The sequence below is a fragment of the Phycodurus eques genome, chromosome 19 (assembly GCF_024500275.1).
Source record: "Phycodurus eques isolate BA_2022a chromosome 19, UOR_Pequ_1.1, whole genome shotgun sequence".
NCBI lineage: Eukaryota > Metazoa > Chordata > Actinopteri > Syngnathiformes > Syngnathidae > Phycodurus > Phycodurus eques.
Window position 1 is genome coordinate 10,334,463 of NC_084543.1, and position 21,971 is coordinate 10,356,433.

The following is a 21,971-nucleotide window of genomic DNA, read 5'->3' on the forward strand; positions in this document are numbered from 1 at the left end:
CTCCTAACGAGCTATTTATGATCATTATGGCCTCAGACGTTTGCACAGTACAGGATGTCACCCCGCGATGGAGTTGGATTGTAAGGAATAAATAAACTTCAATAAATATTTACCACCTTCCCAATTTGAGGAATTTTAACCTATTTGGGACTTTATTTTGACATTTTGGAGTCAAACCGCAGATTATTTGGAGTTTCAGAAAATATCCCAACTCTGAGATATAAAGTTTCTCAGAAGGGTCACTGATAGTGTAGTGGTTTACTCACTCAGCATGCGTTCAGTTCCCACTCAGTGGATAAGCAGTATGACAGAATAAGCCTTCAAAAAAATAGATGCTGGGATGGATGGCTTCTTTAAAGTTGAAAACCGCCGCGTTGGCACACAAAAGCAAAACTCTCCAACCCGGCAGGAAACAAGCGGAGTGGTGCGTGGGACCAATCGGGGGGGTAGGAAGCAATTTGGAGAGACGAGACAATTACAAGATAAGAGAGCCATCATCTCGTCGTGGAAAAAACGTGGCGACGCCGTCTCAGAGTCATCCGCCGGGGAAATGACAAGCTTTTTTGAGGGGGATAAAGAAGCAAACAGCGATAACAACGTCACTTGGGCGGAAAAATAAGTCAAAGAAAAAGTCAGTATTAGAATAACAGGAAGTTGATAGTGAGATTGATGGGTATGTTCATGATAAATGTATTGCATAGGACACATTTGAACTGATGTCTAAAATACTTGAGAAGTATGACGAATATTCTTTAACGTCTTAAACATTTTGAAAATGCTGCCTGTTCTTTGAAGGTTTATTTGGATTAGTTGGAAAATCTGGTGTGTTTCGGGATAAAGTGTCCAAGAATCAACCCCTCGCTGACACACTGAAACGGCACAGTTTGATTGAAATAAATGGACAGCAAATGTGTCATAAATCCATTTTAATGTGTTGTGGCGACAGATAACATATATTGAAGCTATTAAACTGAGAAAAACAGGCACTACCTCAATGTCATTGCTACCCAATAGCTGCCTGGGCGGCCGGCAATGTATATTTTCCATTGAGTTAGTTTTGTATTCGAATTTGATTGAGTATGATGAATGATGTCCAGATGTTTGCTGACAGGTGTATAAATAAAACCAAAGCTAAAAAAAACTTCAAAGACAAGGTTAAAGTAGAAAAAACATCAAGCCATATTATAATACAGCATACTGAAGATTGGGAATAGCTGAGGAAACATGCATGCACTCTCTAACTTTACTGTTAAAAGATTTCTGGTAAAGACAAAGATAGATAGATAATATCTCAGGGGTTTCCAATTGTCTCGATAGTGCCCACCCTAGAGTTTTTTTTTTTTTTACCCCAGCTCCCAAAGGCAGTTTCACCTAGCAAATAAAAATTTGGTAGGTGTGTCTATCATGGGTGAGACCCTGTGTCCTAAAACACACAAGAAGTCTGAAGTTTTGGTTTGAAGGAACCATAATGGGTTCATTTTTATGCCATTTCAAGCCACCAGAACTTTGGGAAAACTCAGCACCTGAAGGCAGTTTCACGTATAAATATGAAATTCAGTAGGACTGTCTATCACGATAAGGTCCACAAAAAAGTCTGAAAACACACAAACTCGCTGGAGTTTGACAAATATCGAGACCACCTCTTACAGAACCGTCTCGCACGGGTTTGATTTGGTCCACACTAGCGTTCGCTTGCAGTGTTCACATGTTGAAATGAACCTGAGTTTCAATTAAAATGAGCCAACATATTTGACGAATGACGATTATATTCTGTGTTTCTTGCCACAGTTATGAAAGATAGGTAAAAGCTTGAATGTTTAAAGCCCAGAGCGGCGGGCTTCCCCTTCACCGCACGGCAGCCATTACTCTAAATCACAGCCGCGACCTCCTCTGCTCACATCCACTGACCTGGAAAATATGCGGCGGGGTCCGTGCCTCACCGAGCTGGCCTTTGCTTGGCCGGCAAACAGCAGAAATATTGAGCCAATTACAAGATGATTATCTGCTGGCAGTGGCAGGGGAGCTAGCTGCGGGTGTGAGTGTATTTATGCCTGCCTGGCAGTAGGAGCAAGGAAAATTAATCAAAAGGCCTGCCATGCGAGGGAGAAGCACTCCTGCCTGCTTACCGCCACTTGTCCATTGACAAGACACTGGCTCCAATCCAAAGCCTTTCGTTTCCTGGAAGGACAACACTCGGAGGTGGCTGCCGTATTGTCCGTAAGACCCGGTGGTGCATGTAGGCGTTGATTTTGTGGCTTTCATATGACAGGCAGACATGAGTCACGTTAATTTACAAGCAAGGGGAAACGAGCGATGCATCAGACCACTTCTTTTATACCACAAAGGCAGCATTGAAAGATGCGCTGCGCTCGAGTGTGTACATTGGATTTTGCCTGCGAAAAAGCATGGGCATGCCTTCGAACCAGCAAGTCCTGGCGTCCCGTCCTTCCTTTTCCATTTGTGACACCAAAGTCCTGACAGGTTCACAAGACGTTCCTCCGCCGGCATCCAAATTCCTCCAAAAGTCGTCTTGTTCTTGCTGTTTTTCTTGTTCACCTCCCAACGAAAACTCGAGCCAGCAAGATGTGAGTTTGATTTAAAGCGGTTGGATGAAGACATCAAAGTCAAACGTGGAGGTGCAGTAAAACAATTTCTTACATCACTGACGCTGCCGATAAAGTCTCTCCGGGAGGTGAGGAACTGACCTGCAAATGCAGATTTTAGTGGTGCTGCTTCTTGCTTGTAAGTGAACACAACTTGTTCTGCTTCTAGATTATACATAATACATACACTACATATACACAACTTTTTAACTGTCGGGTTGAGCCAGGAGCAGAAAAACAAACTGCAAATTACTTGCAGGATGATTTAGCTCCTTGCAAACGGGCCACCTAAGGGGGATATTTCCCGGCTCGCTGCCTTGTGTGTTAGATACCTATGCAGGATGGGTGGTTTGAAGTCAACCCATGACTTTGCAGCTAGCGGGAAGCTAGGAGTGTGAAGACAAACTCCTGAGATGGGCTGCCCACTGCCCTTAGCATTGAAAGCAAATGTAGCTGCCCAGACACTGAAATCGCCACGTGTCTAATTATCTAAATGAGAGAAGCCACATCGGCATCGACACACGCACTGTCCCACTTAGGAAGATTATCTACTCTTAAGCCTCTGATACACCAATTTGCCAAGAAGGCAGCGTGAAAGAGACTTTGGAAATGATGGGTGAACTGTTCCATTCAGCCTACTAGGACTCAAATTGTTAAAAGCCAAAAATAAATGTACACCTTTTTCCGGGCCTACTCCACAACTTGATTATTCTTTCTTTGCTAATGTCCTACAATAATACTCCATAGTCACTTTCACTTCTGCCATCTATGATGGTTTGCTCAGCTGTGTTTAAGGTAAGGATGCAAGATGGGAGGTTGAAGTCGACCCCAGCTTTAGAAGGGATAGCGGGAAGTTGCAACCAAAACGTGAATTTTAACACCCAAGACTCACTGGTCACGGCCCTTTGTGTTGAAAGAAATGGTCATAGTCGTGCTGAATTCGACCCATTAATTTGCCGGCTTTGTCTTCCCAGTTGTAGGATCAGAGCTGCAACGGTCGAGCAGGAATTTATGCAGCAGACAAAAATCACTGAAGCGGGACACTGCTACGTCAGAAGTGCACCTGCACGCCGCCGATGCAGCTCGGCGCAGAGAAGTAATTAGATATGTGGAAGCATCGAATGCGACAGCTACAATTGTTTTTAACGCAAACAACCATTGCCAGTGAGTGTTATGCGCTGGTCTCGACTGGTGGCGTTCTGTCTCGGATACTACATCGGAAGTCTGCAAATTCAGGGTCAACTCCAACACCCCCATCTGCATTGGTACTTTAAACTAGTGATTAGCAGCCACTGTGCCCTGAGAGATCATCAGGTGTGCCACCGGAAATTATTAAATTCACTCACAGAAAATGGTCAGCAATCCATTTACTACAAATAATGCATCTTTGTTTAACTATCTGTATGAACAAAGCATAGTGGCAGGCAGAACAATGAAATGATATGACAAGATGGCAGAAGGTACAATAAACCTTGTGTAACACCCGAGGCTTTCAGGACAGTTGTTCTTGCCCCAGATGCTGGTGTTAATGTCGCCACCAATTTAATTATCTGAATGTGTGAAACCACAATGGCCGTTTGAACACGCACTATAGATGCAACAATGTCCCACTTTGATTACTTGTCTGAAAAGCACAGGTAAATAAATGCCACCTGTACCGCTATGCCTCTTTGCCAGAAAAGCAGAGGAGACTGTATCCATTTCCCATGACTGCACTTCCTGGGTGCACCTGAAACGCTTCTTGCGATAACTATAAAATTTATATTGTCCCCGAATACGCTTGTTTAGTTTCATGTCGCACGCCACACAGTTCCATCCTCCTCACTGACCCTGAAAATGCCCCGCCCCCCTGAGTGGTCCTCAACGGTACTAGTGCCTTTGCTACATTGACCACAGAACAAGCGTGATGCTCGCCATCAAATATGAATGCGTCCTTTAGCGCAGTCTCATCTCTTTTTCATACACCCAATAATGTTTTCATGTGAGGTTGCCGTAAGGGCGCTTTTCCTCAAGCTGGAATTAGTGCGTTCGTGGTGAGAAGGCGATTTATCAGTATCGACAACAACAAGCTTGATGTGGGAATTCCCAGCAGGCATAGCTGTGTTTTTTGGAAATGAGTGACGCTACTCATTCTCACGTTGTCTGGGGACCCATGTGGTGAGCAAGATCCATGGACTTTCAAGACCCGATGCAGCTCATAGTTCTGACATGAGCCCAGAGATACAGTTACTCATACATTGATGACCACCAAAGGATTTCTGCACTATATATATATATATATATATATATATATATATATATATATATATATATTATTTATAACTCCATTTTATATATATATATATATATATATATATATATATATATATATATATATATATATATAGGGTTATAAATAAAATAGAAAATAAATAAAACATGTACATCTTCAAAGATTTAGTTTGAGTGCCATTTCTTATGAAAAAAAAAAAAAAAGAAAAAAACAATTCCAGTTTTTATCAGGTCTCAAGCTTCATCCATTTTTAGCATGTGTAGCAGTGACTGCTGGTCAGCTAGCATTAGCCCATAGATGACTTGCTGTGGTTATTCTTAGGATTTGAAGGCATTTTGTCAAATAACGCAATAACTTTTGTGTTTTGTACACTATGTGTAAGAGTGGCGCATCTTCTGCCATGATACATACAATACGTGTCTAAAAACCGGGTGTATTGGGTACTGAATTGCACGCCACCACAGTACGCAGTTCACATTTCGAGAAATTCGTGGTTCGACTTTGACCCCCACCACTCCCTGCCTGTGGTGTTCGCACAAAACAAGCAACATAGTAAAATGGTGGAAAATTCCCGGCTTGAAAAAACAGTGTGGAAGGGGCTCATTGGTTTGTGTTCATTAGGGTTAAAAAAAGTTGGGTTTCAAAAAATCCTGGCCCTTCAGTTTTGGTCCACTGTGGTTTTGGATCAGTAAATTTTGATCTGCACTAGAGTCATTCTGCTGAAATTATTCATTAGAAAGTGACGCAAAAATTCCTCTGACCATTCTTATCCACTGTATTGTTTCCCGTACCTCGTGACACAGAAGAAATCTATGTTGGCCATTCAATGGACAACGGTGTCTTTGAGTCACAGGTTTCAAACCAAACATACTGTAGAAATGCGACTTGTGTCCAAAGGAATGCCTGCGGAACCCTACTACCAGGTACTTTTGGAGAGCCAGCTAACATGTAGAAGCTTCAGAGTTGAGTTTGGCTGGCTGCTTAGGGGGCCGTTCGACCAGGCCACTTTGTCAGCTTCAGTCCTCGCCTGCCGAGGCTGATAAATAATTGACATATGCGTTCTGTACTTTCGTGAATTTTAAAACTGCATTCTGCAGAGGTTCTAAATACCGGGGGTGGGGGGCAGTGTTAATTATTCATGGCTTGCATTTTACCTGTGTTGCTTCGGGTCGCCGTTCTCCCTCGCCGGCCTCCCTGGTGAAGGGAAAGTGCAGAAAGGGGCGTTGATACATTTTGCCAAGGAAATGTCTTAGCGCAGCTTTGTCGGCGTAAATATTTGAGTCTGGATTTATGAAGTGGCTTTCATCAGCGGGGTTTCATTTCAGGGAGGTTTTGAATCAGCGGCTGGACAAGTGGAACTGCTTAGCTTCCCCCACATCCGCCACCTTATTTCAAATAAACCTGATGATTAAGCGCAAGAAGTGAGTAAAACATGTGCAGAGGTGATGTTGTTCATCTTTAGTTTAAACAGGTGATCAATTATGCTGAGAGGCCCTTCTTTAGACTATCAATATTTCATAAGTGGGCTTCACATGGTATGGTAGCGACAGTATCCTCTTTCAAAAGCCCCTTGGGAGCAACCAGCTTGCTTTCATAAGCCCCTTAACAGCAACATTGTGGTGGAATCCTTGAATTGTTCACCACAAGAATGTACCAACATCCCGGGACTCGCAGACACCGCAAGAATCAATATTTGCTCTCGCCACCTCATCCCAGCAGACACCTGATCAAGATCAAATAAATAAACGTGGTCCTGTGGTATTCTTGACTAACTGAAGCCGCAGTGGCCCCTGTCACACTTCCCGTGTCTGTGCGAAAGGTAGCCTTCCATCCATTTTATACCCCTTGTCCTGTTCTATCCCAGCTGACGTTGTGCTTCTGAGGTAGCAGCGGTGTGACGTTCAACAACCAACACTCACCCGAGTGAGGCTAAGCGGTAAAGAAAATGGATGGATGGATAACCATAAAGAAAATAATGATGGTTGTTGTTCAGTCATCAGTCGTATTAAAAAAATTATAATAATTTTCACAAATTCTTCCTGGGTATGTAAACATATGAGCACAATTGTACATATATGCAGTCATATGTACCCCTGTCATATTGGAATGAAATTGTAGGCTGCACCTTTTTCATAACCTCTAGGTGGCATACTAGAATGAAAGTGTACAACTTTATAACTAACCTTTAGGGGGCGGTAGCACATTGGAATGAAAGTGTAAAGCTTTTTCATAGCGTCTAGATGGCGGCATACATTTATAAAATGGGAAAGTATTTTTCATTTTCTCCTATACCCATGTATAATACGCACTATTGACTTTTTTTTGAGGGGGGAACGCGCATTATACACGAGAAATTACAGTACTTCTCTGATGAGTCAATTTTAGTCATGTGACTCATTCCTTCCTGTCTCTGGTCCTGGCAGGGATCTGATGCCCAAGACCCTGGAGGGCCAGATCACTATGGAGAAGACCCCCAGCTACTTTGTGACCAAAGAGGCACCCGCCCGGATCTCGGCCATGTCGCGAGGCACAAAACTGATTGTGGTTGTGCGAGACCCGGTCACCCGGGCCATCTCGGACTACACGCAGACGCTGTCCAAGAAGCCGGACATTCCGTCCTTCGAGAGCCTCACCTTCAAGAACAAAACTACGGCCCTCATCGACACGTCGTGGAGTGCCATACAGATCGGCATCTACGCCAAGCACCTGGACAACTGGTTGCAGTACTTCCCCATGGAGCAGATCCTATTTGTGAGCGGCGAGCGGCTCATCAGCGACCCGGCCGGCGAGCTGGGCCGCGTGCAGGACTTCCTTGGCCTCAAGCGCATCATCACCGATAAACACTTCTACTTCAACCAGACCAAGGGCTTCCCGTGCCTCAAGAAAGCCGAGGGGAGCAGCAAGCCCCATTGCCTGGGCAAAACCAAAGGGCGCACCCACCCCGACATCCGCCCCGAGGTGGTGCGCCGCCTCAGAGACTTCTACCGGCCCTTCAACATGAAGTTCTACCAGATGACAATGCACAACTTTGGCTGGGACGACTGAATGTGGCGAACGACAACGACGTGGCTGACTGCAGGTGGAATATCAGGGAGAAAAACTAGGGGATTACAATTGTGCTCATAGACTGAAGTTTTTTTTTTTTTTTATTTTCCTCTCTCCAAGAAATTGGCTAAAGCTGAATGTCAAATATGAGGATAAAGCCAACATTTGAATTTTACACTTTTCAGTTGAAACTTTAAGTTAGTTGCAAAGCAAAAAAAACATTTAAAAAAAATTTTAAGTTAGTTGCAAAGCAAAAAAAACTGTCAACTCAATGTTTTGATTTTATTCAATTAATTGACATTACTTGAAAATTGCTGATTTAAAAATAAATGAATGCTTTATATAGAGAAATCTTATGTAAAATGTAAATATAAAATAAATCTAATAAAATAGAATTGCATAAAATAGTTATAAAATAAAAAATAACTATAAATGTAAATAATGGTAAAAATACATGAACAATATTGATATAATTTATAAACTTAAAATCCTGTTTTCCACAGAAAAGCAGACATTCTCTTTGGTTTAATCAGCAAAATACATTGCAACTCGGAACTGGAAATAGTCCTTTTTTATATGTATGCTTACAGCAAATGTGTTTGACTTTAAATCATAAATAACCTCATATTTTTGGCTTTGCTGTGGAAAATTATTATGATTATTTTTTTTTAATCCTCAAAGTGTTCTGATCAAATATGCAAAGTGTGACAGTGTGTTTCCGGAACAATCCCAATCAGGTGTTTGTGGAAGGACTTGTGTGTTTGATTAATGTTTTTGATTTAAAAGTAACATATGCACTGAGTGATTTAACGCCATATACTGTATTTGAAACCCGATATACGTAGCTGCTTTTGAGGCTTAACATTTTTCTACCGACAAAATCTCTTAAGTATTTTTGCAAATGTATTTATTCCACATGTATTTTGAATAACTGATGTCTAACACTTCATTCACCCTGGTGTCTTTACAGCACACGCTTAAATTTCACTTCCATTCTCTTGTCTTCTTAAGCAAATTTTTTTTTCCTTTCGCTCACCGCCATTCAAGCTCCTTCGTCCCAAAGCGGGACTCCAATTTCCTAGGACGTGCCTCCGCTCGATGTCACTTTTAAAGCCTGCGGGGCCACGTGTGCCGCTCGCCGAGCACAATGGCCCGCTTGTGTTCCTCCTCTTTTGTGTGTGGACTTGTAAGAAGCAGATGTGCATCAAAAGAAACACAATCATTGAAAGGTTTGAATAAAAGTTGTTGCAAACATTTTCGTCTCTCAATTAAATGTTCTCCGCAAAGACACGGGAAAAAAAGCTAGGATGTATTAAAGAAATATTTTGAAAATACATGCTGCAAGTTGAATCATATTCCCCAAAATGTGAAGCATTTCATTAGTTAAAAGTATGAAATTGTGCACGAAAGCCGGACTGTGGATCACTCTATATTAGCATTTTTACGATGGAACTTTGACTTAGTGTGCCCTTGGTTGCCATTAGGCCCTTTGTACCACAGATGGTCTGCTGGAGATGCGCTTTGGTCCTTGGTATTGATCTTTGATGTTATTTTGTATTGCCGTTTTATATTGTCTTGTATTTACACCTATGGACAACTTAGAGTCTTCAATAAATCTAACATGAATATTGTTTTGATTTGGGGAGGAAGCTGGAGTACCTGGAGAAAACCCATGCAAGGGAGAACATACAAATTCCACAGACAATGCTGAGATTCAATCCCAAACCTCAAAACTGTGAGGCAGACATTTTCACCATTTTCACTGTTCTTCTGTCTTTTGTATTATTAGACTTTGGTATTTCATTGATCTTTGATGTTTTGTATTAGTCATAAGCCTTGGGTTTAGGTCTTTGGAATTTGTTAGTACTTTGATATTTCTCGTCTGTATTTGTCCTCGTCTTTCATATTGTTTTAAGTATTGGTCTTAGATATTGATCTTTGGGTTTTCACAATATTCTTTGGCCCTGGGTATTGGTTTTCAATACTGGTTTTTGGTCTGATATTGTTTTTGGTACTGCTCTTTGGTATTTGTCCTTGATATTGGCCATCAGTCTTTGGTATAAGTCTTTGACATTGTTTTGTGATTGACGTTTGATATTATTTATGCACTGTATTTGTCTTTGGCATTGATCCTTGCTCTTTAGTATTATTCTTTAGCCTTGGGGTATTGGTCTTGCATATGTTTTTTTAGCATTGGTTGGTCTTTGGTATCGGTCTTTGAAATTGTTTTTGTTATTATTTGCCTTTTTATATTTTTGGAAGTGTCTTCAGTATTTGTCTTTGGTGTTTCTATTATTGTTTGTCCTTGGGTATTGGTCTTTGATATTGTTTTTGGTATTGGTCTTTGGTATTAGTTGTTGGGATTTGGTGTTGGCTGTTGGTATTTCACTTTTATTTTCTTTGTATTGGTGCTGGTCTTCTGTCATTAGTCTTTGATATTTCTTTCTGATAATTTTAAAGTAGCTTTAAATACGGTTTTAGGTATACTGTTTTGATAGTTTTGATAGTTTCACATTCTTTGGTCTTGGGCATTGGTTTTGATATTGTTGTGGAGTTGAACTTTGGTATTGTTTTTTTTTTGTACATTTCTTTAGTGCTGGTCTTCTGTCATTGGTCTTTGATTGAGGTATACTTGTCCATTAGTGGTCTTTGGTATTGTCTTTGATGCTGTTTTTGGTATTGGTCTTTCGTTTGACTATTCACATGCACCCACGAGTTGGAAAAAATATGTCATCTTTTCTGGGATTAACAGAAACAAACACATAACCATGAGCAGGCACTAGCAGTCAGATGGAACTCTGCAGAGTCTTTGTTTAGCCTCCCGAATATCAACAATCTGCTTTCTTGGCTCATCCCATCACATGCACACATGGCCGTACACCTACCTGTGTAAGGTCACCTGTGCACAATTAACTCCCTCCCAGACCCCTCTTTAACTATAAACCATCAACTTCCCCGTGTTCACCTCCACACACGCAAAACACTGAGCTGGGTCTTTTTGCACAAGACGGGTGGGCTACCACAGCCCCCTAACAGTACCCCTTCATATGACGATGACGTGAGGGAGGGAGGGGGGTTACATAGACCAGGAATGCGGGCCTTCTTTGTGACCACACACACACGAAAGACTCAGACACGGCGTAGATCGCAAGTGTGTTTTCTTTCATAATCCCCCCCTGGCTGGGTCTGAGCAAATATCTCCAACAGGCACGCTCCATGCTAACGCCAATCTAATCAAAACAACCGACTGGGGCGCACCCTCCAACCCCCCAGTCCCCACACCCAAACCCAACCATCTCGCACGCTCATACGTCAGAGAGTGATACTTTGCCGCCAAATAATCCTTATTAGATATTCAGATATTCCCATGAGGAGACATTTGACAACACCCACCCTAGCACTTCCAATAGTCAAACGATATAGCTTTAGGGGGGGGGGAACAGTGTTTGCCGTGGCAACAGTAATCCGGGAACTGAAAACAGGCCTTTTCCCCATTTGCCGTCACGCAACTTGTCAGCCAAAAGGAAGCAGCAGAAGGAGCAGCCTTCCTCTTCTGTTTTCCAGAATATATGCTCTGTGTATCAATATACTGCATGTCTGCATGCATAGTCTTCGGCTTTCAAAACAATTTTCCCCATTGGGATTAATAACAGCGGAAATCCTCCATTCGGGGGTTAGAACGATTACTTGTGACACACCTGGATTTGTCGTCCCCCTCTTGCAGGGTTTGGTCCTTTTGGTTCTTCTTCATGGTGTTGGTTTTTAATCTTTGGAATTTGAGTTTTGGTGCTGCTGTGAGCTTTGCATTTTGCGAATTTGTCTTCAGTCTTTGAAAGTGGTTCTTTGCTTTTGGTTGTTGGCCCATTGTATCGGTCTTTAATGTTTGTTTTTTATATTAGTCTTCATAATGCAGTTAATTTCTTTAAATTTTCTTTTTATTATATTTGTTAATTAACAACATGTAAAAAATGTGGCATTTTTGAGGGGCTGTCATTTTAATGGGGAGCATTTTTTTTTTATGAGTAAATTGAGTTGCAGTTTGGTGACCAAGCCACCAAATGAAATAAACTCGTAAGTTCAGGTGTCACTATATTTTGCTTTTAGCATTGGTGTTAGATCTTTGGATTTTGTCTTTGGTTGTTAATGGTCTTTTGTACTGGTCTTTGATATTATTTCTTTATATTTGATCTTATAAGTTTTTGATACATTATTTGTCTTTGTATTGGACCTTGATATTGTTTTTGGGATTGGTCTTTAGTATTGGTTTTTGATCATTGGATTTTTGTGTTGGGTATTATTCTCTGATAGCAGTCTTTAAAATAGGTCTTTGGTATTAGTTTTTGGTCATGAACTTGTCACTTCAAAGCTCTGGAATGCCAGGCACAAAACAAAAAAAAAATCCCCGAAATGTGACTGGGACATATTGCGGTCATCTCCTACGCTGCATTTTTATTTGAAAAGTATTGTTTGTTATTGTGGTGTGGGTGTACAAGTGCACTGCATCACACTGACAGATGTTTCTCATAGTTGTCTTTTTTAGCAACACGAGAAGGTAAAAATATGCTGCAACCACAATAACAAACATGGTAAATTAATTAAAACCTCTCAGCCTTTCATGCAGTTGTTGTATATGGTAAAACTGTACCAAATATTGTGACAAAAATCCCACAGAGAACTGTGTCAGTTTGTGTGTGCATGTGTTGCGGGAACTCCCTCCAAACGCCGTGCGAAGGTTTCGCCGCCGCGTGACTCAGATGTTCCATGACGGGCCGTTCAGGGCTCGATGGGAGCTTGACTCGTGTCGCTCGGCATTTGTCACCGTGCGGGGAAAATGTGAGGCGAACACGTGTTAACCGGAACGTCAGGATCAATCAAGGCCTTGCTGAGAGGCAGCAGGTCCTCCGTGTCAGAGATACACAAAGACGTGTCTGCAAAGCGTCCCGTCAATAGCAACAAGTGACACTTCAAAGAACAGCCATTTTATTTTTGAAGTCTGTGGTGAAAAGGCTGCTTTTTTAAAAAAAATAATAAAAAATTATCGCAAACAAATAGGCGGCCATTTTTACCTACCGGGCCGCTTTGATGTGAATCCCTTGACTGCAGTGGTACGCCATCCCTCAGCTGGCTGCGCCCCCCTGAGGAACATCCACAAAGTTAAACAAGGTACAAATTCTTCAAATAAAGATCAGAATTACCAATAGGTCACCAGGGAACCGAAACCAGTGCTAGGAGCCTATACCAAAGTTCAAAGACCAATACGAAAGATGATTACCAACAACAACACAAATGATCAGACCAATATTAAAGACCAGTACCATAACAATGTCAAAGACCAATTTCAGAGACATCAACGACCAATTCCAAAAATAATAAGAACTATACAAACAATCAAAGACCAATACAAAAGATCTGTATCAAAGACCAATACTAATGATCAAAGACTAATATTAACCACCAAATCAAAAAAATAGAGTGATACTAAAAATAACATCAGTGACCAATACTTAACAATATCAATGACCATTACCCCCGACAATGCCAAGAACATTAGACCTATGCGACTATCAAAACCAATACAAATGATCAAAGACAACGATGACAATTACCATAAAATATCAATCAAAGAGCAATACCAAAAACAATGCCAAACAATATCGAAGCTCAATATGAAAGACATTCACAATCCCAGATCAATACTTTAAAACTTCTCATGCCAATATCAGACAAAAGAAAACAGACATGCAAAACAACAAAGTAATACCAAAAACAACATCAAAGACATACAAATGATCAAAGACAAATGAAATGACCCGTACCAAAGATGACATCAAAGACCAACACCACAAGACTATCAGACCAACACAATCAAAACCCAATACCTAAAAAATATCAAAGACATAAAAATGATCAAAGACAGATGATATCAAAGAACAATAAAAACAAAGACAATTAAAAAAAAGACTAAAGACAATACCAAAGACCAATGCTTGAAACTGTACCGTAAAGATCAATACCTAAACCCATTAAAGACCAGTCCCCCAGAGTTTTCTGTAATTTATTCTATTTGTAATAACTTTTCACAAACAAATTTTGTACGGCACGAGCGTGTCGGGAAACAAACTGCATTGTTGTTTATCACGGTAAAGGTTGTAAACATGTCATTTGATAAAGTGCAGGCGGAGAAAAAAAATAAATTAGTCCGTGAAACAAATCACCGTAAATAAAACATCAGCAACTTGTTCCCATTCACTGCACCGTGTGTGTGTGTGTGTGCCTCATGAATAAATGACAGGCGGGACATGTTTACCTCCCGCTCATTACACACTTACACACACACACAACTTTTCCAAACCCACAAAAAGTAGCTCACGGGCCAAAAGGAGCTTGTTAATAATTTAAACAAATGCATAAAAAGTCAACACGTAATTATTCATCACCATGGCGATGGAAGGGACCTCCCGGGGTGTTCGTGTTTGCACTGGCCAATCAGATTTGTCGATTATATTCATGTTAAATTTTGCCCAATGACTCCACCCCAGTGCCTGTTGATGTTTTTGTTTCTTGCAAGACATACAGACGAGTCTTTAAGTCAATGTGTATCAGTCACTACTTTTCAAAGCTATTTAAAAGATTTTTTTTTTGTTTGAGTCTTGATGTCAGTGTTGTGTATCAGTTACTACAGTGGACATGTATTTTTCTATGTCGAAGTTGGACATCAGTCATTACCGAGGACAGCTGTTCATAAGTTTTTTATATGCTTAAGTCTTGCTGTCAAAGTTGCATATAAGTCACTACAATGGACAGCTATTCAAAAATTTTTATTTTCTATGTTAAAGTTAACCATCACTTACTACAGTGCTCAGCTATTCAGAATAATATTTTCAACTTTAAACATCAGTCATCTATGTAGACAGATTTACAAAAAATATTTTTGCCTGGGGGCGACTGGTTAGAGCGTCTGCCTCACAGTTCTGGGGACCTGGGTCCCCGCCTGTGTGGAGTTTGCATGTTCTCCCCGTGCCTGCGTGGGTTTTCTCCGGGCACTCCGGTTTCCTCCCACATCCCAAAAACATGCATGCTAGGTTGATTGACAACTCTAAATTGCCCATAGGTGTGTATGTGAGTGCCGATGGTTGTTTGTTTGCCCTGCGATTGGCTGGCAACCTGTTCAGGGTGTACCCAGCCTCCTGCCCGATGATAGCTGGGATAGGCTCCAGCACGCCCGCGACCCTAGTGAGGAGAATGGATGCATGGATGGATTTTTCCATTGCAAAGTTGAACATCAGTAACTATAGTAGACAGCAGTGCCATGGAAATTGTTTTGAAAATTTGAGCATCACTACCTTGGACAACTTTAAAAAAAAATATACAAAAATAAATTCCCTGTCAAAATGTATTATCACTACAGTAGACAGCAATTTACAAGCTGTTTTCTTCTCCATGCAAGAAGTTGTTTATCTGTCACTAAAGAGAAGTTATTTATACAATGTTTTCTATAGGCTTGTCTTGGTGTAAATGTGCTTATCAGTCACTGCAGTGGACAGCGATTCAAAAATGTTATTTTTCCACAGCAAAGTTGAGTGTCAGTCACTACAGTAGACAGCTGTGCCATAGAAATTGTTTTTTGAAAATGTCAGCATCAATCACTACAGTGGACAGCTTGTAAAAAAAAAATTAAAAAAATAACAAATCCATGTCAAAGTTGAGCATCAGTCACTACAGAAGACAGCCATCCAAAAGCTATCAATATTGTGTCCCGCTGAGTATCACTCTAACTGCTGTGACGGCGCACGTTTGACCTCTTAGGTTGTATTTCCTGCAAGGTGCGCGTCAGGTAAGCGACACAGGTGGACGAGCGCGCAGAAGGGGGCTTGGGTGTCCCGTTTCAGGCGGCAGCTGGCGAGTGAGGCCCGGTCTCGAGGTCACCCTTTCTCCTCCTCCTCGTCACCCTCTCCCGGGCTCCGAGCCACCTCTCCACTCCGGGCCCGGCTCGCCGTCACCTGATCTCTGCCCGGCTCGCATGGGAACAGCGAGGCCGCCGCGCGACAATGGCGCTCTTTTAATTACGAGCCCCCGTGCGCTCAGGTGCCGAGCGGCCCGGATGCACCCTGTGTCAGCGGCACCGGCATTCGGGCATGGCGATAATTGATGACATCGCGGAGGCGTGTAGCACGCATAAAGGCCACGGAGGTGAGTGCCGCTAATTTTAGCCCGCGTGACAGGCGCACATCACACTGACGCTATTTTTAAAACAATACCTCACATTTAACTCTATCGTGCACACTGTATCGCTACTCAAAAAATGTCTTTTTTGTGTGTCAAAGGTGAGCATCAGTCACTACAGTGGACAGCTAATCAAAAGATCTTACTGATGTCGCATCAGTCAAGATGTTTTCTTTATGTGTATGTTGAATATTAGTTACTAAAGTTGCAAAATATATGTTGACATATCTATTAAAACTATTATTATATTTCCATGTCATTGTAAAGCGTCAGTTACTACATTTGACAGATATTCAAAAGATATGTTCTCTATTTCAAAGTAAGATATCAGTTACGAAAGTGGATTGTTATTAAAAATGTTTTGCATATCAGTCACTACAGAAGATAACGGATCAAAACGGTTTTGTAGGGCACAGTTTAGCATCAGTCATTACATTGGACAGCTATTCAAAAACTTTTTTCACATCCGTTGTCCACACTACTGTCTGACTTTGAGATCAAAGTTTCACATCAATTCACTACAGTGGACATCTCTTAAAAAACCACCAGTAAGAAGTGTGGACACGGTTTCTCATTCAATAGTGTGTCCACATTTTTGACTGGTTGTGTATGTTCCTGATGTCATAGTTAAACATCAGTCGCGACAGTGGACAACTATTCAAAAGATGTTTTCTTCATGTCATAGATGCTCATTAGTCGTCACTACAGTGGAGTTCTGCTCAAAAGCTGTTTTCTTCTAGTGAATATGTATATATGTCTTTGAAGTCAAAATGATGCATCAGTCGCTACGGTGGCTCGCCATTCATAAGCACTTTTCTTCTATATGCACAACTCTTTGATATCAAAGTGTCATATGAGTAACTACGGTTAAATAGCTGTCCGCTGTAGTGACTGATGCGTCTATTGGACAGCAGATAACGCTCCTTGCAAAAGAGGGAGATTTTCCTAATTCATGCACGAAAGAGTTAAGTCCACCTCTGAAGGCAGGTGTTAACTGGAGGCCCTCACATGATGGAGCTCTCGTCGCTCTCGGCTCGTCAACCATGACCGCCCCACTCGACGGCGTTACGTACCTCGCGAGACGACTCAGATGAGCTCACCGGCGGGCTTACGTCCGCTTCCCTGAGTTTAAAATGAACGTTTTTAATGACGTGCCAACATTGGCTGGCTCAGCCGGCACATAAACAGCCTCTGCGCTGTCGCTAGGTGACTGACGGCGGCTGGGCGGCCATTGGTGCTTCCGTGTTTGTTTGATCCTGGGCCCGCGTGACACGCGCTTCCTGGCTCCAAATAGGCCAAGGCCGCATTACGACATTTGCACTTCCAATGGCGGGTTCACACGGACCTCCTTGCGGGGTCACGTCGAGAGATGGCGCTGACCGCCGTGTCTTGCACTCAGGCCGCGTTGAGTTTGCAATGCATACTGTTAAATGTTGCAAAAAAAAAACGCACTTGCCGCAATGGACAGCAACGTAAAAAAAACTTTTATTCTACACTGGATCATGTTAAATGGGAGTCAGCGTACACCTGCTACCATTTAAAGTGTCAGCTCTTCTAGTAGTTTTTTTTTTTACCGTTTTTCTTGCTTTCTGGCAAAAGCCTAAATGTTTTGTGCTAATGCTGCTATTACGAACTGTTCTTAATTCCTTACACCTTGTGTAAGGCACCAGTTCCATCTGACGAAAAAAAAGCCACAAAGCATGATGATCGGACCAAAACAAAATATCCCAAAAACGTAGGAAAATGCGTTCCAGTCCGATCCAATCAAGGTTGAGGTTTTGGTAATAATTCTAAAAAGTTATGTGTGGCGTATAACACTGCTGTTCACCAAAATAACACCAAACCTACATGGTGGTGGCAGTTCAAAATAGCAAGGTGAAAGGAATTCTGAAAAGTTCGAAATAGCAATCAATGTTAGCACAAAACCTTTAGGCTTCTGCTCAAAAGCAAAGAAATGCCTACTAGAACAGCTGAAATGTATATGGGGTTAATCAGAGACACTTTAAATGGTGGCAGGTGTGTGCTGGCTACCATTTAACCTGAGCTTGAATGGGATTGGTTCTGAACACAGCCACATTCTGTTACAAGAGGGTGTGAACACTTATGCAACCACATAATTTCAGTTTTGTCCTCTTTTTTTTTTTTTTATATAAACGTCTCCTCTCAAAGTAAAGAATTATCTATCAAGCCATACAGGTTATAGGTCACATTAATTGTATACACGAGTCTTGTTAGTGTGGTGCGTCAGTCACTCGAGTGGACAGCTAGCTGCTTTCTTCTATACACAGGAGTCTCCATGTCAAAATAGTTTATTTGGTCCCCTGACAAACGAAACAGGCGTCAACAGGCTTCACTCGTGGTCTTAAAGTGTCTCCAAAGAAAATTTAGTTAGCGAGCTTTTCTTTTTCTTCCTCTTTCTTTTCTTAACCCTCCTGATCAGCCGTCACAAATGTTTCTCTTTGAAGGTACAAACGAGGCAGGATCGACTCTTCTGGGAGCCTTACGGAGGCCCTGATCCGATTACCCAGCAGGCACCACCCTCCTGAAAAATGTGTCTGCAGGGCCCTGCACCGCCTTTTAAACTTTCGCTTGCGTGCAATAGACAATATAGACAATAAAAATGCTGCTGAAGTCCGCCTTTTGCTAACACGTTTTGTAATTAGAGCAAACCACCTGTACCACAGTTTACTCCGGAGACGTGATGGTGCATAGCAACACGTTTGGGAAGGTTCGGGGCACGGAATGGACATGTAACGGCTGTCGGATGAGAAGGCTTTTGGCCATTTGATGGCCATAGTTTGGGCATCTGATGGAAAGGCTTTCAGGCATGTGGCGGACATGTGATAGACATGTTTTGGGCATTTGATTGGAACATTTTGGGCCAGTGATGGACATATAACAGGCATGTTGTTACCCTATTTGGAACATTTGATGGGAATATTTGGGCCGTGTGACAAAAATGTTTTTGACAGTTGACAGATGTTTGGGGGATTTCATGGGAAGATTTTTGGGCATGTGACAGAAGTGATGGACATGTTTTGGGCATTTGACCGGAATGTTTTGGGCATGTGATGGACATCATTTATTTGGGCATTTGAGGAGTATGTTTGAGGCATTTGATTGGAAGGTTTTTGGGCACGGACGTGATGGGCCAGTCTTGGGCCTGTTTTGGGCATTTGTGGGCAATCAATGGCAAGGTTTTAGACAATGTGTCAAATGTGATTGGGAATGTTTTTGGGCATCTGTTTTGGATAATTTGAAGAATAGATTTTTGGGTGTGTGATTTAATGGGCATTCTGATACATAACTGATTAACTGTCATTGACATCTGTATACATCGAATATGAATTTTGACGGGAAGTCGTGGCAATGAATAAGTGTTCATGGGAATATCCAGGCATGTGATGGGAATGTTGGGGTTTTTTTATGGGAAGGTTTTTGGACATATGGGAATTTGGAAATGCTGTGGCTATGTGATGTGAATATTTGATGCATCTGATGGACATTTGCTAGCCAATTGATGGGAATATTTGGGCATTTAATGGGAATATTTTGGACATGTGACCGAGGTGATTGGGATTTTTCTGAGCGACTATGGGCATGCAATGGACATGACAGCCATGTTTTGTCCATCTGATGGGTATGCTTTGTTTATTCGATGGGAATGTTTTGGGTATGTGACATATATAGAAGAAGAAGAATAGATGAATCACCTTTTATTGTCATGTTTTGGAATTGTCAGATATGTTTTGGCCATTTTAGGCATGTATTGGAAAATGTTTGGTATCGCTGGCGGGTGAATGTTTGGAATCAGATACCTGGCATCCTCTCAAAGTTGCTCTTGGGAGTCAAGGCCCTGGAAAAGAGACTTGATCCCAGGCGGGATTTGCCACTGAGGAGACGTCCTGGCTGATTAACAGCTGAGACAACGGTTCAAGGCCATAGCTAAGACTTTAATTGGAGCAGACAGCAGCTAACGATTGACTTCTCAGACTCTTCAATGAGCTGAGGAACCTGATTAGCGTGTTTAGTTGAGCGCTTGTCCCCAATTGGGAAGGTCAAGTGTGGGAAGTGGATTGTTCCTAAATGAAAAGTGATGCAGGTGCTTGACGGCAGGGGGGCTTGTTTGAGGCGACTCCCGAAGAGGCCAGACTTGGAAAAATCACATTAACAAGCCGGATTGAAGCATCCGGAGTGACTCTGTGCAGCGGCTGATCCCATTAGAGCGATAACACCCCCCTCCTGACTCCCTTCCTTCTCCTCCATCCTCTCTTTAAACCCACAGGAAATGGCTTTTTATGAAGCTAAATTAATTGACCATGAAACCGGCCCACTAGCACATCGGTGACAGATTATCTTCATCGCTGATTAATCACGTTTACAAAGCGCTGTCAAATTAGGCCAGCATATATATTGTTTTAGAATGTAAATACTGAATGTTGTGAGCATGTGATGGATAATGTATGTTTTAGGCACATTTTGGCCATTTGCTGGAAGGTTTTGGTATCTGATGGGAATGTGATGGCCATGTTTGGGGCATGTTGGGAAGAAAATGTTATGGGAAGGATTTGGGCATGAGATGTGGATGTCTTGGGAATACTTCAGTGAATGTAGTTTGAGTATGTGATGGGCATGTTTTTTAATTTGTTATTCTGCTTCAGTGAACAGCCAAATATGATCCCAAAAGCTAAAATGCACAAATGAGCTGCAATGTCATTACATTTATAAGCATTTCGAACTAAAACTAGTAAAATGAGATTTGGAATGTGTTTTTTTTTATTATTTTTTTTAGATGAGTCCTGCCAGCAAACAGATGGCAAGTTGTAGCCCCATTAGTCCGAGGAGCTGGCTTCGCTGGCGTCCGTCAACAATGAGGTGCATGCTATTGATTTGTCACTGAAAGGAAAATTACATCGCACACCAAAACGTCTACTTTGCAGCCCACGGCGACGCGATGCGAGCATGTTTTGCTTGATTTTGGCAGACATGACGGATGTCGTTGAGACCAGCCACCTGTGCTTCCACAACCGAAACAATTTAGATTCAGATTCCAGACCTTTTGAAAAGTTTTGTAGTGTGAAGCCCCCGTGGTGGTTCCCTGATGTGCTGGTGGCTGCAGGCCGCTAATGGAGGCTAATGGTGCAGAAACAAAGAGTCTGTCTGCTAAGTACAAGCAACAACACACAGCTGCCTTCTGATATCAAAACAGTTTTGATATAACATGACTTTATAAATCACATTACATTACATACACCAACAGAGCTTCTCTTTGTCACATTATAAAAGAAATATTCTATAAAGAAGGACTATTCTCATTAAGAATCATGTCTTCTGATCTATTATACTATACTATTATTGTTCATCAGAGTGTGACCAGTGCAGCCTGAGTGTACATAACATTTCATTCATTCATTCATTTTCCGTACTGCTCATCCTCACTCGGGTCGCGGGTGTGCTGGAGCCGATCCCAGCTATCTTCGGGCGAGAGGCGGGGTACACCCTCAACCAATCGACACATAGAAACAAACAACCATTCGCACTCACATTCCCACCTACGGGCAATTAGGAGTATTCAATTAATCTACCACGCATGTTTTGGGGATATGGGAGGAAACCGGAGTACCCGGAGAAAACCCACGCAGGCACGGGGAGAACAAGCAAACTCCACACAGGAGAGGCCGGGATTTGAACCCCGGTTATCAGAACTGTGAGGCAGATGTGCCAACCAGTCGTCCACCATTACACTGTACATAACATCTGTCTGGGTTAATTCTGTGTGATTCTGTTGGTAATGTCCGAGTCTATGGATCATTGATCACAAAGAATTT

The 21,971-nt window shown here is 42.0% G+C and overlaps 1 protein-coding gene across 1 annotated transcript in view; it reads left to right on the plus strand.

The window, feature by feature from the left end:
* Positions 1-9,246, plus strand: part of LOC133417861 (heparan sulfate glucosamine 3-O-sulfotransferase 3A1-like) — a 34,914-nt gene extending 25,668 nt beyond the window's left edge. Inside the window, exon 2 of the mRNA XM_061706047.1 lies at positions 7,299-9,246. Within this exon, the coding sequence (XP_061562031.1) occupies positions 7,299-7,920 (622 nt within the window). The 3' untranslated portion in view covers positions 7,921-9,246. The remainder of the gene's footprint in view (positions 1-7,298) is intronic.
* The last annotated feature ends 12,725 nt before the right edge of the window (positions 9,247-21,971 follow it).